General features: G+C 37.9%; 1 protein-coding gene across 1 annotated transcript in view; it reads left to right on the top strand.

The window, feature by feature from the left end:
* The window catches only part of SYCP2L (synaptonemal complex protein 2 like), a 115,589-nt gene that overhangs the window by 63,262 nt on the left and 38,222 nt on the right, over positions 1 to 14,105 (top strand). Inside the window, exons 22-23 of the mRNA XM_081827528.1 lie at positions 8,014 to 8,134; positions 13,340 to 13,489. Coding sequence (XP_081683654.1) covers positions 8,014 to 8,134; positions 13,340 to 13,489 — 271 coding nt within the window. The remainder of the gene's footprint in view (positions 1 to 8,013; positions 8,135 to 13,339; positions 13,490 to 14,105) is intronic.

Genomic DNA, 14,105 nt, shown 5'->3' with positions numbered 1-14,105 from the left:
GGTGGGGGGATGGGTTAGCCTGGTGGTGGGTATTGAGGAGGGCACGTTCTGCATGGAGCACTGGGTGTTATGCACAAACAATGAATCATGGAACACTTCATCTAAAACTAATGATGTAATGTATGGGGATTAACATAAGAATAAAAAAAAAAAATGGTGTGGCCAAGTATTGAAACTTCCCAATTCGTTTTCTTATGGTAACCGCGGTAAGAAGGTTTTCAAGCCAGTTCACAGGATTGTGATTTAGTAGAGCACCTAGCCACTCTTTAGGATGTTCTTGAACTGTTTGTTTTCTCTTAACATTTTAAACGAAATATCGGGAAGGTTCAAATAGCTGTATATTATGTGCAGCCTATTTAGGATATCAACACAACAAACATCTGTGGACCAACATCCGGGTTAAGAAAATAAACATTGCTGTTTCAGAATCTTGGTAGGTTCTACCATAAATTCATCCCTGCCCCCTTTCCCCCTTCACAGGGGCCCATTAACCGTAATTTGGTGTTTGATTCCACTGTTTTTATTTTTTTCACTTTTGCATTGTGAAAAATATCATACCTTCAGAGGAGAATGTCAAATATGTGTACAGTTTAAAGAACAATTATAAGGTGAACACCTTTGTAACTACAACCCAGTCTGAGAACTGGGTTACTGTCACTGACCGAGAATCCTTCCACACTGTGTCATAACCCTGTTACTTCCCTCCATCTCCGAGAGAGAGAATGAAAATCCTGACTTGCATGAAAAGCTCTCTGTTGCTTTTCTTTATAATGCTTTCTTTGTATGCATCCCTAAATAATACGTAGTTTAGTTTTATCTCGTGTACAATGTAAACAAATGGCATCATAGTGTGTAAATAATGTGTGACCTGCTTCTGCTCAAAATCATATGTAAAATCTATGCTGATGGATGTAGGTGAAGTATATTTATTTTCATCAGAGCATAGCGTTCAGTGATATGAACGGACTATATCTGTTCTAGTGCTGTGGGATATTTGGATCGCTTGCAGTTTTGGTTGTTATAGAAAATGCCACTATGCCAAGTTATGTACATTTCTCCTGATACATATTTGCAAAATATTCTCTAGGTCTATTTTTAGGAATAGAACAGCCACAGAGTTTATATTTCCTTACCAGTTTTAAGTGTGCCAAACTGTTTCTCCAAACTGGTTGTATCAATTTACTTTCCCACCAGCTGTGTATAAGAGTTCTGTTGCTTCACATTCTCCAACACTTGGGATTTTAAAGTGTGTGTGTGTGTGTGTGTGTGTGTGTGTGTGTGTGTGTTTACAAACTGAAGTTTTAATTTGATTGAATATCCCTGATTAAGGTTAAGCATCATTTTTATATGTTAGCCATTTGAATTTCCTCTTTTGTATAGTGTTAAAATCTCTTGCCCATTTGTCTGGAGGATTGTCTTTTTTATATCAGTTCCTAGGAACTCTTCATATGTTCAGGACTTGTCTATATGTCTTGTAAATGTCTTCTTCCACTGTGTGGTTTGCACTTCTCTGATGCTCTCACTGTAGGTCTTTACGGCTGCTTTTTGGATAACGTTTTTAGTTTTTAATTTTAATGAATTCTAAATTAATCTTTTATTTCCCATATTATATATATTTAATGCAGTGCATTTCTAAGTACTGCTAGAGGTGAGCACCACATGTTGTAATATATATCATCACTTTAAAATATTTTCTATTTTTTGTTTTCATTTCTTTGACCCACAGATTATTTCTCAGTAGTAAGGGATTTTTTAAAGCTATGATTCTGTTACTGTTTTCTAGTTTGATTGCACTGTGGCTAGAGACCATAGTCTATATAACTTAAACCTTTGAAATTTTGAGATGTACTTTCTGACCCAGTATATGTCAATTTTTTTTAAAGATTAACTTGTGGTTAAAAGAGTATAATCCACAATCACTGTAACATCTATATAAATATACATCCAGTAGGTCACTTTTCTTAATTATGTTCTTCAAATATTTTATATTAATTTTTTTCAGTCTAATTGTTATATCAATTGTTGAGAGTAGTATGTTAAAAACTCTCATTATGATTGTGGACTTACCAACTTCTCTTTCTGGTTCTGTTCGATTTTTCATTATATAAAATAATATATTGGGGCACCTGGGTGGCTCAGTTGTTAAGCATCTGCCTTCGGCTCAAGTCATGATCCCAGGGTTCTGGGATGGAGCCCCACATTGGGCTTCTGCTTGGCAGGAAGCCTGCTTCTCCCTCTCCCAGTCCCCCTGCTTGTGTTCCCTCTCTCGCTGTGTCTCTCTCTGTCAAATAAATAGATAAAATCTTTAAAAAAAAATAAAATATGTGCTTATAAATGTAAAATAGTATATCCATATGAAATATTGAAACTTTTATCATTATAAAGTGACTCCCTTTATCTCCAGTAATGTTTTTGTCTTGAAGTTTATTTCTTCCATTAAGCATTTGCATGATATAAGTTTTTCATCATTTTATGTTTACTGTATAATCTCTAAATAATTTTTATCATCGCCCTTGCTTTAAAATGCCTTCTTTGTCAAATATTAAGTTCCTATATAAATGTGGGTGAATCTCTGGCTTATCTTTAGCATTTTGTGGGTCTATTTGTCTGGATTCTTACACTAATACTATCTTTTTTTATTGCTGGAATTTCGTAGCAGGTCTTGATATCTAACAGGGAAAGTTGATTCTCTTTTTTTTAAAGATTTATTTAGAAGTGGGGAGCAGAGGGAGAGGGAGGGAGAATCCTCAAGCAGACTCCCCACTGAGCACAGAGCCCGATGTGGGGTTCAATCCCAGGACGCTGAGACCACGACCTGAGCTGATATCAAGAGCTGGATTCTTAACCAGCTGAGCCACCCAGGCGCCCCTCTCTTTACTCTTCTTTAAGGCTGACATAATTGTTCAAGGAATTTTGATACTTATATAAATTTTATTTTCCAGCTTTATTGAGATTTAATTGACAAATAACATTGAATAAGTTTAAGGTGTACAATATGATGTATGCATGTATTGCAAAAGGATTACCACAATAAAGTCAATACATATGTCACTTCATATAGTTACAATATTAAAATACTTTTTAGTGAGAATTTTTAAGATCTACTCTTTTAGCTATTTTCAAATATACAATATACTATTGTTAACTATTAGTCATCATGCTATACATTACATTCCCCAAATTTACTCATCTTATAACATGAAATACATACACTTTGACCACTTTCACCCATTACTCTCCTACCCCTACTATTACAAACCAACAATTCATCTTTCTATGAGTTCAGTTTTTAGATTTCATATATATCATCATGTAGTAATAGAAATCATACAATGTTTGTCTTTCTCTGTCTGACTTACTTAGCATAGTGCCTTCAGGTCCATCCATGTTGTCACAAATGCCAGGATTTCCATCTTTTAATGGCTGAATAATATCCCGAATAGTGTATACATACCACATATTCCTTGTCCTTTCATCTGTCAGTGGACACTTACATTGTTTCCGTGTATTGGCTATTGTTAATAGTGCTACAGTGAACATGAGGGTGCAGTTATCTCTTAAGAGATAATGATTTCATTTCCTAGGATATATATCCGAAAGTGACTTGTTGGACCATTTCGTGTAACTTTAGAGTAATAGATCAGGTATCTTAAGTTCACTAAAATTTTTTTTTTTTTTTTTTTAGATTTATTTACTTGACAGAGACATAGAGAATGAGCACAGATAGGCAGAGTGGCAGGCAGAGGGAGAGGGAGAAGCAGGCTGTCCACTGATCAGGGAACCCAATGCGGGGCTCAATCCCAGGACCCTGGGATCATGACCCAAGCCAAAGGCAGATGCCCAACCGACCGAGCCACCCAGGTGCCCCAAGTTCACTAAAATTTTGATAGGGATTGCATTAAATACATAGATTAACTTGATATTAACTTTATCTTTAAAATATTTAATCATCTTGGTGCCTACCTGGCTCAGTTGAAAGAGCATGTGACTCTTGATCTCAGGGTCATGAGTTTGAGTCCCATGTTGGGTGTAGAGATTACTTTAAAAAAAATTTAAAAAGATAATAAAATATTTAATCATCTTACACTATACAGAATGTGTCCATTGATTTTTATCATGGGCTATGTCATTTATAGAGTTCTAAAGTTTTCTCCTAGATTAATTCTTAGATATTCATAATTCTGTTATTACTCTTTTTTAAATGATTATGCTACAGTGAAAATATGCTATTGGTTATTCTGTGTCAGTCAAACTTTCAAAATTCTTGTGAGGTCTAACAGTTTATTAGTTGATTCTCTTGGTCGTTTTTTTTTTATTGTTGTTTTTAATTTCAGTGTAGTTAGCATACAGTGTTATATTAGTTCCAGGTGTACAATATAGAGATTCAGCAATTCCATACATCACCCGGTGCTCATCACGACAAGTGCACTCCTTAATCCCTCCTATCACCTATTTCACCCATCCCCCCCCCACCTCCCCTCTGGTGACCATCAGTTTGTTCTCTATAGTTAAGAGTCTGTTTCTTGGTTTGTCTCTCTTTCCCCCCTCTTTGTTCATTTGTTTTGCTTCTTAAATTCTGCATGTGAGTAAAATCATATGGTATTTGTCTTTTTCTGACTGACTTATTTCACTTAGCATTATACTCTCTAGATCCATCTATGTTGTTGCAAAGAGCAGGATTTCATTCTTTTTTATTACTGAGTAGTATTCCATTGCATAATACCATATTGTTTTGATTATTATAGCATTGTAGTATAGGTTGAAATCTAGATATGTGGTGTCTCCAGCTTTGTTCTTCTTGCAGAATTTCTTTTGCTATTCTGGGTCTTTTGTGGATCCATAATGTTTTTGGAGTTTATTTTATAGGGATTGTACTGAATCTATAGATGGCTTTAGGTAGTATGCACATCTTAATACTCATTCTTCTGATTCATGAACATGAGTTATCTTTCCATTTATTTGTGTCTTCAATTTCTTTCATTAATATCTTACAGTTTTTAGTGTATAGATCTCTCACCTCTTTGGTTAATATTATTCCTAAGTATATTATTGGTTTTGATGCTACTGTAATGGGATTGTTTTTTATTTTTCAGATTTTTTTGTTTTAGTAAATAGACATGAAACTGATTTATGTATATTGATTTTCATATCCTTCAACTTTACTGAATTCATTTATTAGTTCTAACAGTTTTTTGGTGGAATCCTTAGAATTTTCTCTATGTGAGATCATATCATCTACAAAGAGACAATGTTATTTCCCCCTTTCCAATTTGGATGACCTTTTTTTTTTTCTTATTTAATTGCTCTGGCTAGAATTCCTAGTACTATGTTAAATAAAAGTAGTAGAAGTGGTACCCTTGTCTTGCTCCTGATCTTAGAGGAAAACTTTCAGCCTTTCACCATTGAATGTGATGTTAGCTGTGGGCCTGCCCTATATGGTCTTCATTATGTTGAGGTAAATTCCCTCTATACCCAATCTGTTGAGCACTTTTTTTCATGAAAAGATGTTGAATTTTGTCAAATGCTCTTTTTTTGGCATCTATTGAAATGATCATATGATTTTTATCTTTCATTCTATTAATGTAGTTTATCACATTTATTTGTGGATGTTGACACCTCCTTGCTTCCCAGGGATAAATTCCACTTGACCACAGTGTGTGATCCTTTTAATGTGCTGTTGGAGTCTATTTGTTAGTATTTTGTTGAGAATTTTTGCATCTATATTTATCAGGCATATTGTCCTGTAGTTTTGTTTGTTTTTGTAGTATCCAATTTGGTATCAGAGTACTGATGGCTTCATAAAATGGTTTGAGAGTATTTACTTTCATTCAATTTTTGGAAGTTTGAGAAGGATTAATATAAATTCTTCTTTAAATGTTTAGTAGAATTCATTGATCTATTCCTTACTCATTACTGGTCTATTCAGATTTTCTATTCATGATTCAGTCTTAGTAGGTTGTATGTTTCTAAGAATTTACCCATTTCTTCTAACTATCCATTTTTTTGGTGCATAATTCCTCATAGTAGTCTCCTACAATCCTTTGTATTTTTGTGGTATCAGTTGTAATGTCTCTTATTTCTGATTTTGAGTCTTTTTTTCCTTAGTCTAGCTAAAAGGTTGTCATCGTTATCTTTTTAAAAAACAGCTCTTAATTTCATTGATTTTTCTATTTTTCTGATCTCTATTTCATTTATTTCTGGTTTGATTTTTCTTTCCTTCTGCTAAGGCTTAGTTTGGTCTTCTTTTTCTAGTTTTAAGATGTAAGATTAGGTAGTTTATTTGGATTTTTTTCCCTTTATGTAGGCATTTATGGCTATAAATTTCTCTCAGTACTACTTTTACTGAACTCCAAAGTTTCTGTAGATTTTCTCCATTTTCAATTGTATCAAGATATTTTTTTATTTTCCTTTTGATTTCTTTGACCCAAATGTTCAGGAGTGTGCTATTTAATTTCCACATATTTGTGATTTTTTGTTTCTTCCTGGTATTTCTAGTTTCATATCATTGTGGTCAGAAAAGATTCTTGGCATGATTTCAGTCGTCTTAAATTTCCTGAGACTTGTTTTGTGACCCAACATGTGTATCCTAGAAAACACACCATGTGTTCCATGTGTGCTTGAAAAGAATTGGTGTTCTGCTGTTGGACAGAATGATCTGTATATGTCTGTTAGGTCTATTTGGTGTAAAGTAAAATCAAGTCCAGTGTTTCCTTATTGATTTTTTGTCTGTATGATTTATCTGTTGTTGAAAGTGTGGTATTGAGGTCTATTACTATTATTGCATTGTCTACTTATCCCTTCCCACACATTAGTATTTCCTTAATATATTTAGGTACCCTGATGTTGGGTACATTTATATTTACTGTTGCTGTATCCTCTTGATGAATTGATCCCTTTATCATTACATAATGATTTTCTTAGTCTCTTATTTTTTTTTTTTTTTTAAGATTTTATTTATTTCACAGAGAGAGACACAGCGAGAGAGGGAACACAAGCAGGGGGAATGGGAGAGGGAGAAGCAGGCTTCCCACTGAGCAGGGAGCCCGATGTGGGGCTCGATCCCAGGACCTTGGGATCATGACCTGAGCCGAAGGCAGACGCTTAACGACTGAGCCACCCAGGCACCCCTTCTTAGTCTCTTATTACCACTTTTGACTTAAAGCCTATTTTGTCTGATGTAAAATACATTTTGTATGTAAAAATAGACAAAAGTCTATTTTGTCTGATGATAGCTACTTCTATTTCCTTTTAGTTTCTATTTGCATGGAATATTTTTTTCCTTCTCTCTGAGCCTATGCACATCCTTAAAAGTGAACTAAATCTCTTGTGGGTAGCATATAGTTAGGTCTTTTTATTTTTTGTTTAATCCATTCAGCTACTATATTCCTGTGGATTGAACAATTCAATCCATTTACATTTTAATTCAAAAAATTTTTGAGTAGGGCGCCTGGGTGGCTCAGTTGGTTAAGCGACTGCCGGCTCAGGTCATGATCCTGGAGTCCCTGGATCGAGTCCCGCATCGGGCTCCCTGTTCGGCAGGGAGTCTGCTTCTCCCTCTGACCCTCCCCCCTCTCATGTGCTCTCTCTCATTCTCTCTCTCTCAAATAAATAAATAAAATCTTTAAAAAAAAATTTTTGAGTATACTTGGCACACAATATTACATTAGTTTTAGGCATACAACTTAGTGATTTGACAAGTTTATATATTATGCCATGCTCACCATCTGTCACCATACAGTGCTATTACAATATCATGGACTGTATTCCTTATGTTCTGCTCTTTATTCCTGTGACTTACTCATTCCATAACTGGAGGCCCATGTCTTCCTTTCTTCTTCACCCATTTTGTCCAGCCCCTCCACTCGCCTCCCCTCTGGCAACCATCAGTTTGTTCTTGCTCTTCCCCTAAGTGGCCTGCAGTGACCGCTGAGAATGGTTCACTATTTGCTTGACCCAGAAAACCCTACAAAATCATGCAAATCAAGAGGTTCAAATCTTCGTGTTCGCTTTAAGAACACACGTGAAACTGCCCAGACCACCAAGGGCCTGCAGATCCAAAAAGCCACCGAGTATCTGAAAGACGTCACTTTGCAGAAGCAGGGCATGCCATTCCATTGCTACAATGATGGAGGTGGTAGGTTGCCCAGGCCTAACAGTGGGGCTGCACACAGGGTCGGTGGCCCAAATAGAGTGCTGAATTTTTACTGCACATGCTTAAAAATACAGAGAATAATGCGGAGCTTAAGGGTTTAAGGTGTAGATTCTCTGGCCATTGAGCACATCCAGGTGAACAAAGCCCCCAAGATGTGGCATAGAACATACAGGGCTCATGGTCGGATTAACCCATACATGAGCTCTCCCTGCCTCATCAAGATGATCCTTACTAAAAAAAAGAGCAGATTGTTCCTAAACCAGAAGAGGAGGTTGCACAGAAGAAAAAGATACCCCAGAAAAAACAAAACCTTATGGCCCGAGAGTAAATTCTGCATAGAATAAATACAAATTAAAAAAAAAAAATCAGTTTGTTCTCTGTATTTATAATTCTGATTCTACTTTTTGTTCATTTTTTTTTTTTAAGATTCCATTTGTAAGTGGAATCATATGGTATTTGTCTTTCTCTGACTTATTTCACTTAGCATAATACTTTCTGGGTCCATCCATGTTGTCTCAAATGGCATGATTTCATCATTTTTTATGGCTGCATAATATTCCTCTGTGTGTGGAGCATAATCTTCCTTATCCATTCTTCTACTGATGGACACTTAGGTTGCTTCCACATCTTGGCTATTGTAAATAATGCTGCAATAAACATAGGGGTGCATAGATCTTTTTAAGTTAGTGTGTTCATTTTCCTTTGGTAAATATCCTCCAATAGTGGAATTGTTGGATCATATGGTATTTCTTTTTTTAAGAAAAAAGATTTTATTTGAGAGAGAGAGAGAACATGAGCAGGGGGAGGGGCCGGGGGAGAGGGAAAAGCAGACTCCCTGCTGAGTGGGGAGTCCAGTGTGGGGCTCTATCTCAGGAGGCTGAGATCATGACCTGAGCCGAAGTCAGATGCTTAACCAACTGAGCCACCCAGGCGCCCCTATATGGTATTTCTATTTTTAATTTTTTGAGGAACCTCCATAGTGTTCTCCACAGTGGCTGTAACAATTTACATTCTTACCAACAGTACATGAGGGTTCCTTTTTTACCACATCCTCACCAACACTTGTTTCTTATCTTCTTAATTTTAGGCAATCTAAAAGGTGTGAGGTGATATCTCATTGTGGTTTTGATTTTCATTTCCCTGGTAAGGGACATTGAGCATCTTTTCATGTGATTGTTGGCCATCTGTATATCTTCTTAGGAAAAATGTCTATTTGGATCCTCTGCCCTTTTTTAATTGGTCAGTCCACTAATATTTAAAGTAGTCATCGATAGGTAAGGAATTACTAATGTCATCTTATTGTTTTCTGGCTGTTTTGTAGTTCCCTTGTTAATCTCTTCCTCTCTTTTGTGAATTGGTGATTTTTCATAGTGGTATTTTTTTATTTCCTTTATCTTTTGTGTATCTACTTTTGGGTAGGTTTTGCTCTGTGATTACCATGAGGCTTACATATAATGTCTTAGATACCAAATAGTCTATTTCAAGCTGATAACAAGTTTTATTGCATACAAAACTCCACCCTTTGCTTCCCCTAAATTTTATGTTTTTGTTGTCACAATTTGCCTCTGTTTATATTGGGCATACATCACCAAATTATTTCATGTATAATTATTTTCAATATTTTCATCCTTTATACTAGATGTTAATGGTTAACACACCATCATATTATAGTATTCTGATATTAACTATGTGTTCATAATTGTGGCATATTTTCCTATGTTCTCATGTTACTAATTATCACCCTTTCATTTTGACTTGATGAACTACTTTCGGCATTTCTTATAAGGCAGATCTTGTGACGATAAACTCCCTTAGCTTTTATTTGGGAAAGTCTTTATTGCTCCTTCATTTCTGTAGGGCAACTTTTCCAGATCAAGTATTCATGGTTGGCAATGTTTTTCTTTCAGCACTTTATATCATTCCATTTTTCTTAGTCTGTAAAATTTCTGATAAGAAATCTGACAGATAATATAACTATACCTATAATAATTTGGTGATATATGCCCAATATAAACAGAGGTAAACCTTATGGAGGTTCCCTTTTATGTGGGAATTTTTTTTTCTGTTGCTACTTTTATTTTTAATTCCAGTAGAGTTAACATAGAGTGCTGTATTAGGTTTGGGCGTACAATATAGTGATTCAACACTTCTATACATTTCTTAGTGCTCAACAAGGTAAGTGTATGCTTAATCCCCTTGATCTATTTCGCCTACCTCCCCTCTGGTACCCTGAGTTTGTTCTCTATAGTTAAGGGTCTGTTTTTTGGTTTGTGTGTCTCTCTTTTTTTCCCCTTTGTTCATTTGTTTCTTAAATTCTGCATATGAGTGAAATCATATGGTATTTATATCTTTCTCTGACGTATTTTGCTCAGCATTATATTCTCTAGCTCTACCCATGTTGTTGCAAATAAGATTTCGTTCCTGTTTATGGCTCAGTAACATTCCATTGTGTGTATATACACCACATCTTTACCCATCCACTTGTCAATGGACACTTGGGTTGCTTCCATAATTTAAGTATATAAATAATGCCACTATACAGATAGGGGTACATGTATCCCTTTGAATTAGTGTTTTTGTATTTTTTGTGTGTAAATACCCACACTGGATCATTGGGTAGTTCTATTTTTACCTTTTTGAGGAATCCCCATACTGTTGTCCACAGGCTTCACCAGTTTGCGTTCCCACCAACAGTGCAAGAGGGTTCGTTTTTCTACATCCTTGGGCTCCCTAAGTAGAGGGCACCCTGGTAGGATGGTTGAAACTGAAGTTGGTGCAGGCTGGAGTGTCCTGGGAAGCTCCATGCAGGGGGGTACTCTGGAGCCAAAGCAGGCATGGGCACAGAGGTTTCCGGGCACTCTGTGCAGGGTGCCCTGGCAAGTTGTCTGGAGGTGAAGTGGTTCAGGCCTGGCATGTTCTGGGATGTTTTGTGTCTTGATGAGTTAGTTGGAGCCGTAGTGACTGCTGACCAGGGGTGTCCTGGTATGTGCTGCATGGGCACCACCTTGATGGGATGGCTGGGGCTGGTGTGGAGGTAGGTCAGCTATGGCAGCCCAACCCTACTTCCCTCTGTGCTATCAAGGTAGAGGGTGAACATAAACCATGGCACCCACCAGCCCCTCTGATCCAGAGTGAGTTCCAGTAGCTCCCCCACTGTTTGGCAGGGTCCTAGGGCTAGATCTTTTTTTATTCTAGTTGTCCTTTTAAACCACAGCTTTTATTTTATGTCCCAGGGCAGACGAATCTCCTCCCCGTCCCTTAGTACTATCCCTCCCCACTGCAGTACACCCTGCGGGGGATGGGGGCTCCTTCATTACCCTGTCTCCCTCTCTCTTGCTGTTCTTTATGTGGTCTCTCTTATCTTTTGTTGTGCAGAAGCTGTTTAGTCAGCCCTCCATTCTTCAATTGCTCTATAGATGTGTGTGTCTGTGAAGGAGGTGAGTCTTCCTATGTTGCCATTTTAGGAACCCCTAAGGTATCTTATGTTTTCTTTTTTTCATAGGAACTTGGATATTTTGTAGCATTCATTTATTCATTCAATGAACATCTACTGAGCGTCTACTGTGGACGAGGCACTTTTTTTTTTTTTTTAAAGATTTTTATTTATTTGTTTAACACAGAGAGAGAGAGCACAAGTAGGCAGAGCAGCAGACAGAGGGAGAGGGAGAAGCAGGCTCTCCACCGAGCAAGGAGCCCGATGCGGGGCTCGATCCCAGGACCCTGGGATCATGACCTGAGCCGAAGGCAGCCGCTTAACCGACTGAGCCACCCAGGCGCCCCGGCACTTTTCTAAGGGTTAGATATTCTGATGAACAAAACAGACAAAATGCCGACCTTTGCTGGAGTTTGTGTGGGGCAAATAATATATAAGAAAAGTAAAACATGTAGTATGTTATATTGTGATAAAGGCTAGGGAAAAAAATCAAGCATGGAACGACATTTAAAAGTTGGGGGGTGGTACTGAAATCTTATGTTGGTTGGCCAGAGGGAACCTTAATGCAGATCTATGGGGTAAAGGATTCAAGTCCAGAGGAGCCGCAAGAGCAAAGGCCTTGAGATGAGAACATGCCTGAGGTGTCCGAGGCACCCCAGGGAGACTATATAGAGAAGCAGAGCACAGAAAGAGAAAGTTGTCTCTTTGCTTCTCCACCATTCCACCATATTGTACAGTTTATTCAAATATTTGTACATAATAACATTCAAATATCTGCTGAGTAATGAATTCTCCCCTCTGAAGGGGAAAAATCAGTAAAGACTGGCAGGATATGTGATGAGAAGGGGCAAAGCCAGATGACTTCAAGCTAAGTGTGCACGTAGGGGCTAAGTGTATGGTGGGGAAGAAAGAGTGGTTTGGATAGAATAGAGTGGGTTTAGAGATGGACTCTAAGCAATCGGAAACAAAAATTTGCTGCTTAATGGAGCTCAGGAGAGAGATTTGGGAGGTAGCACCGTTGAAGGCATGCGACTGACGAGGTCCTCCAGGGAGGATGGCCTTGGACAGGGTCATGGTGTGGGAATGCAGAAAGAGGGATGGATTCATTCTGTATGCAGGACCTTGGCCTTGATGATGGAAGAGAGGTGGATGGTAAGGAAAAGCAGGAGTTGGGCCTAATTCTATGGTGCTTTTGACAATAGAGGTGCCATTGATAAGATTGGGAGGGCTCAGAAGGAACAAAGACATGTTTGGGATAAAAGTAAACATCAATAGAAAATGTTTAGTAAATGCCAAGGTGAAAAAGGGATTATATTTAAATCTCATAAGCTGAAGGTCTCCAAGTCACTGTAGCTAGTGAGGAGCCAAGATGACCTCATTAATCTCCAGTGTCGCCAACAGGTGACGCACTTTGCAGGGTGATCTGATGAGCTTCCGAAGGCCCATCTGCTCGGATACCATTTTACCTTGCCATTTAGCCTGAGCCCTGGCAGTGTTTTTGATACTATATCCACTACTGTTTTGTTTGAATCAGTCTGTACTTTGCTAAGCAGATCGTTCCTAGACGTTACAGAGCTCATCAAAGGGATGCCTGTTCCCGTGTGTCCTCTTTCAGGCATCAGTAGACTTAGTGCTTTGATGCTTGTGCTGTTCTTAGCGCGTCAACTGATAAGTAATTAGTAACAGCAAACAAGTTTTCCTTGCTGCTTATCAAAGTTAGGTATTTACTGGTGAAAAGAAGACAAGATAAAATTGGGACAAAAGGAACGTGTGTGTGGTTATTAATGTGCTGTGTTTACTTTCAGACATATCAGATGGCAGTTTTGCTAAGTCAAAACAGTCAAAATTGGAAGAAGATGCTGCTCCAGAATCCCTCGCCTCAGTGACAGAAGAGACAGACTCAGGTAACATTATGTGCCCAGCCAGCCATTCAAGCAAGAGTGTGACAAACTTGTAAGTACTGAATGTACCAGCATGCACTACAAGGGGGTTACATTTCAAAGATCAAAGTTGCTGCAGAACCCTACAAACTAAGCATTTTGTCCTTTCAAAGCCAAGTAAATTGTTGCACAAATTATAGATAAAAGCAAGTAAGCACCATATCCTTTCTAGCATTTTGATTTCTGCCTCTTCACTCTTCCTTATGGCAATTGCAGGGCCTAAGGTTTTTTTTTTTTTTAAAGATTTTATTTATTTATTTGACAGAGAGAGACACAGCGAGAGAGGGAGCACAAGCAGGGGAAGTGGGAGAGGGAGAGGCAGGCTTCCCGCTGAGCAGGGAGCCCGATGCGGGGCTTGATCCCAGGACCCTGGGATCATGACCTGAGCCGAAGGCAGACGCTTAACGACTGAGCCACCCAGGCGCCCCAGGGCCTAAGGTTCTTAAATGTCTAGGCCTCTGCTTTAGTTGATAGTTATTAACTAAGTTTTTATTAGAAATATCCACTCTATACGAAGGAGAATGATCCAAGATATCTGCATATGTGGGGTTGGCCATCTGCATAAGTGATGCCACACTGT

Source organism: Leptonychotes weddellii, chromosome 8 (assembly GCF_054177405.1).
Source record: "Leptonychotes weddellii isolate Sample4059 chromosome 8, ASM5417740v2, whole genome shotgun sequence".
Classification (NCBI taxonomy): Eukaryota; Metazoa; Chordata; class Mammalia; order Carnivora; family Phocidae; genus Leptonychotes; species Leptonychotes weddellii.
Note: the sequence above shows the minus strand (reverse complement) of the source record. Positions and strands in the feature narration are given on the sequence as shown.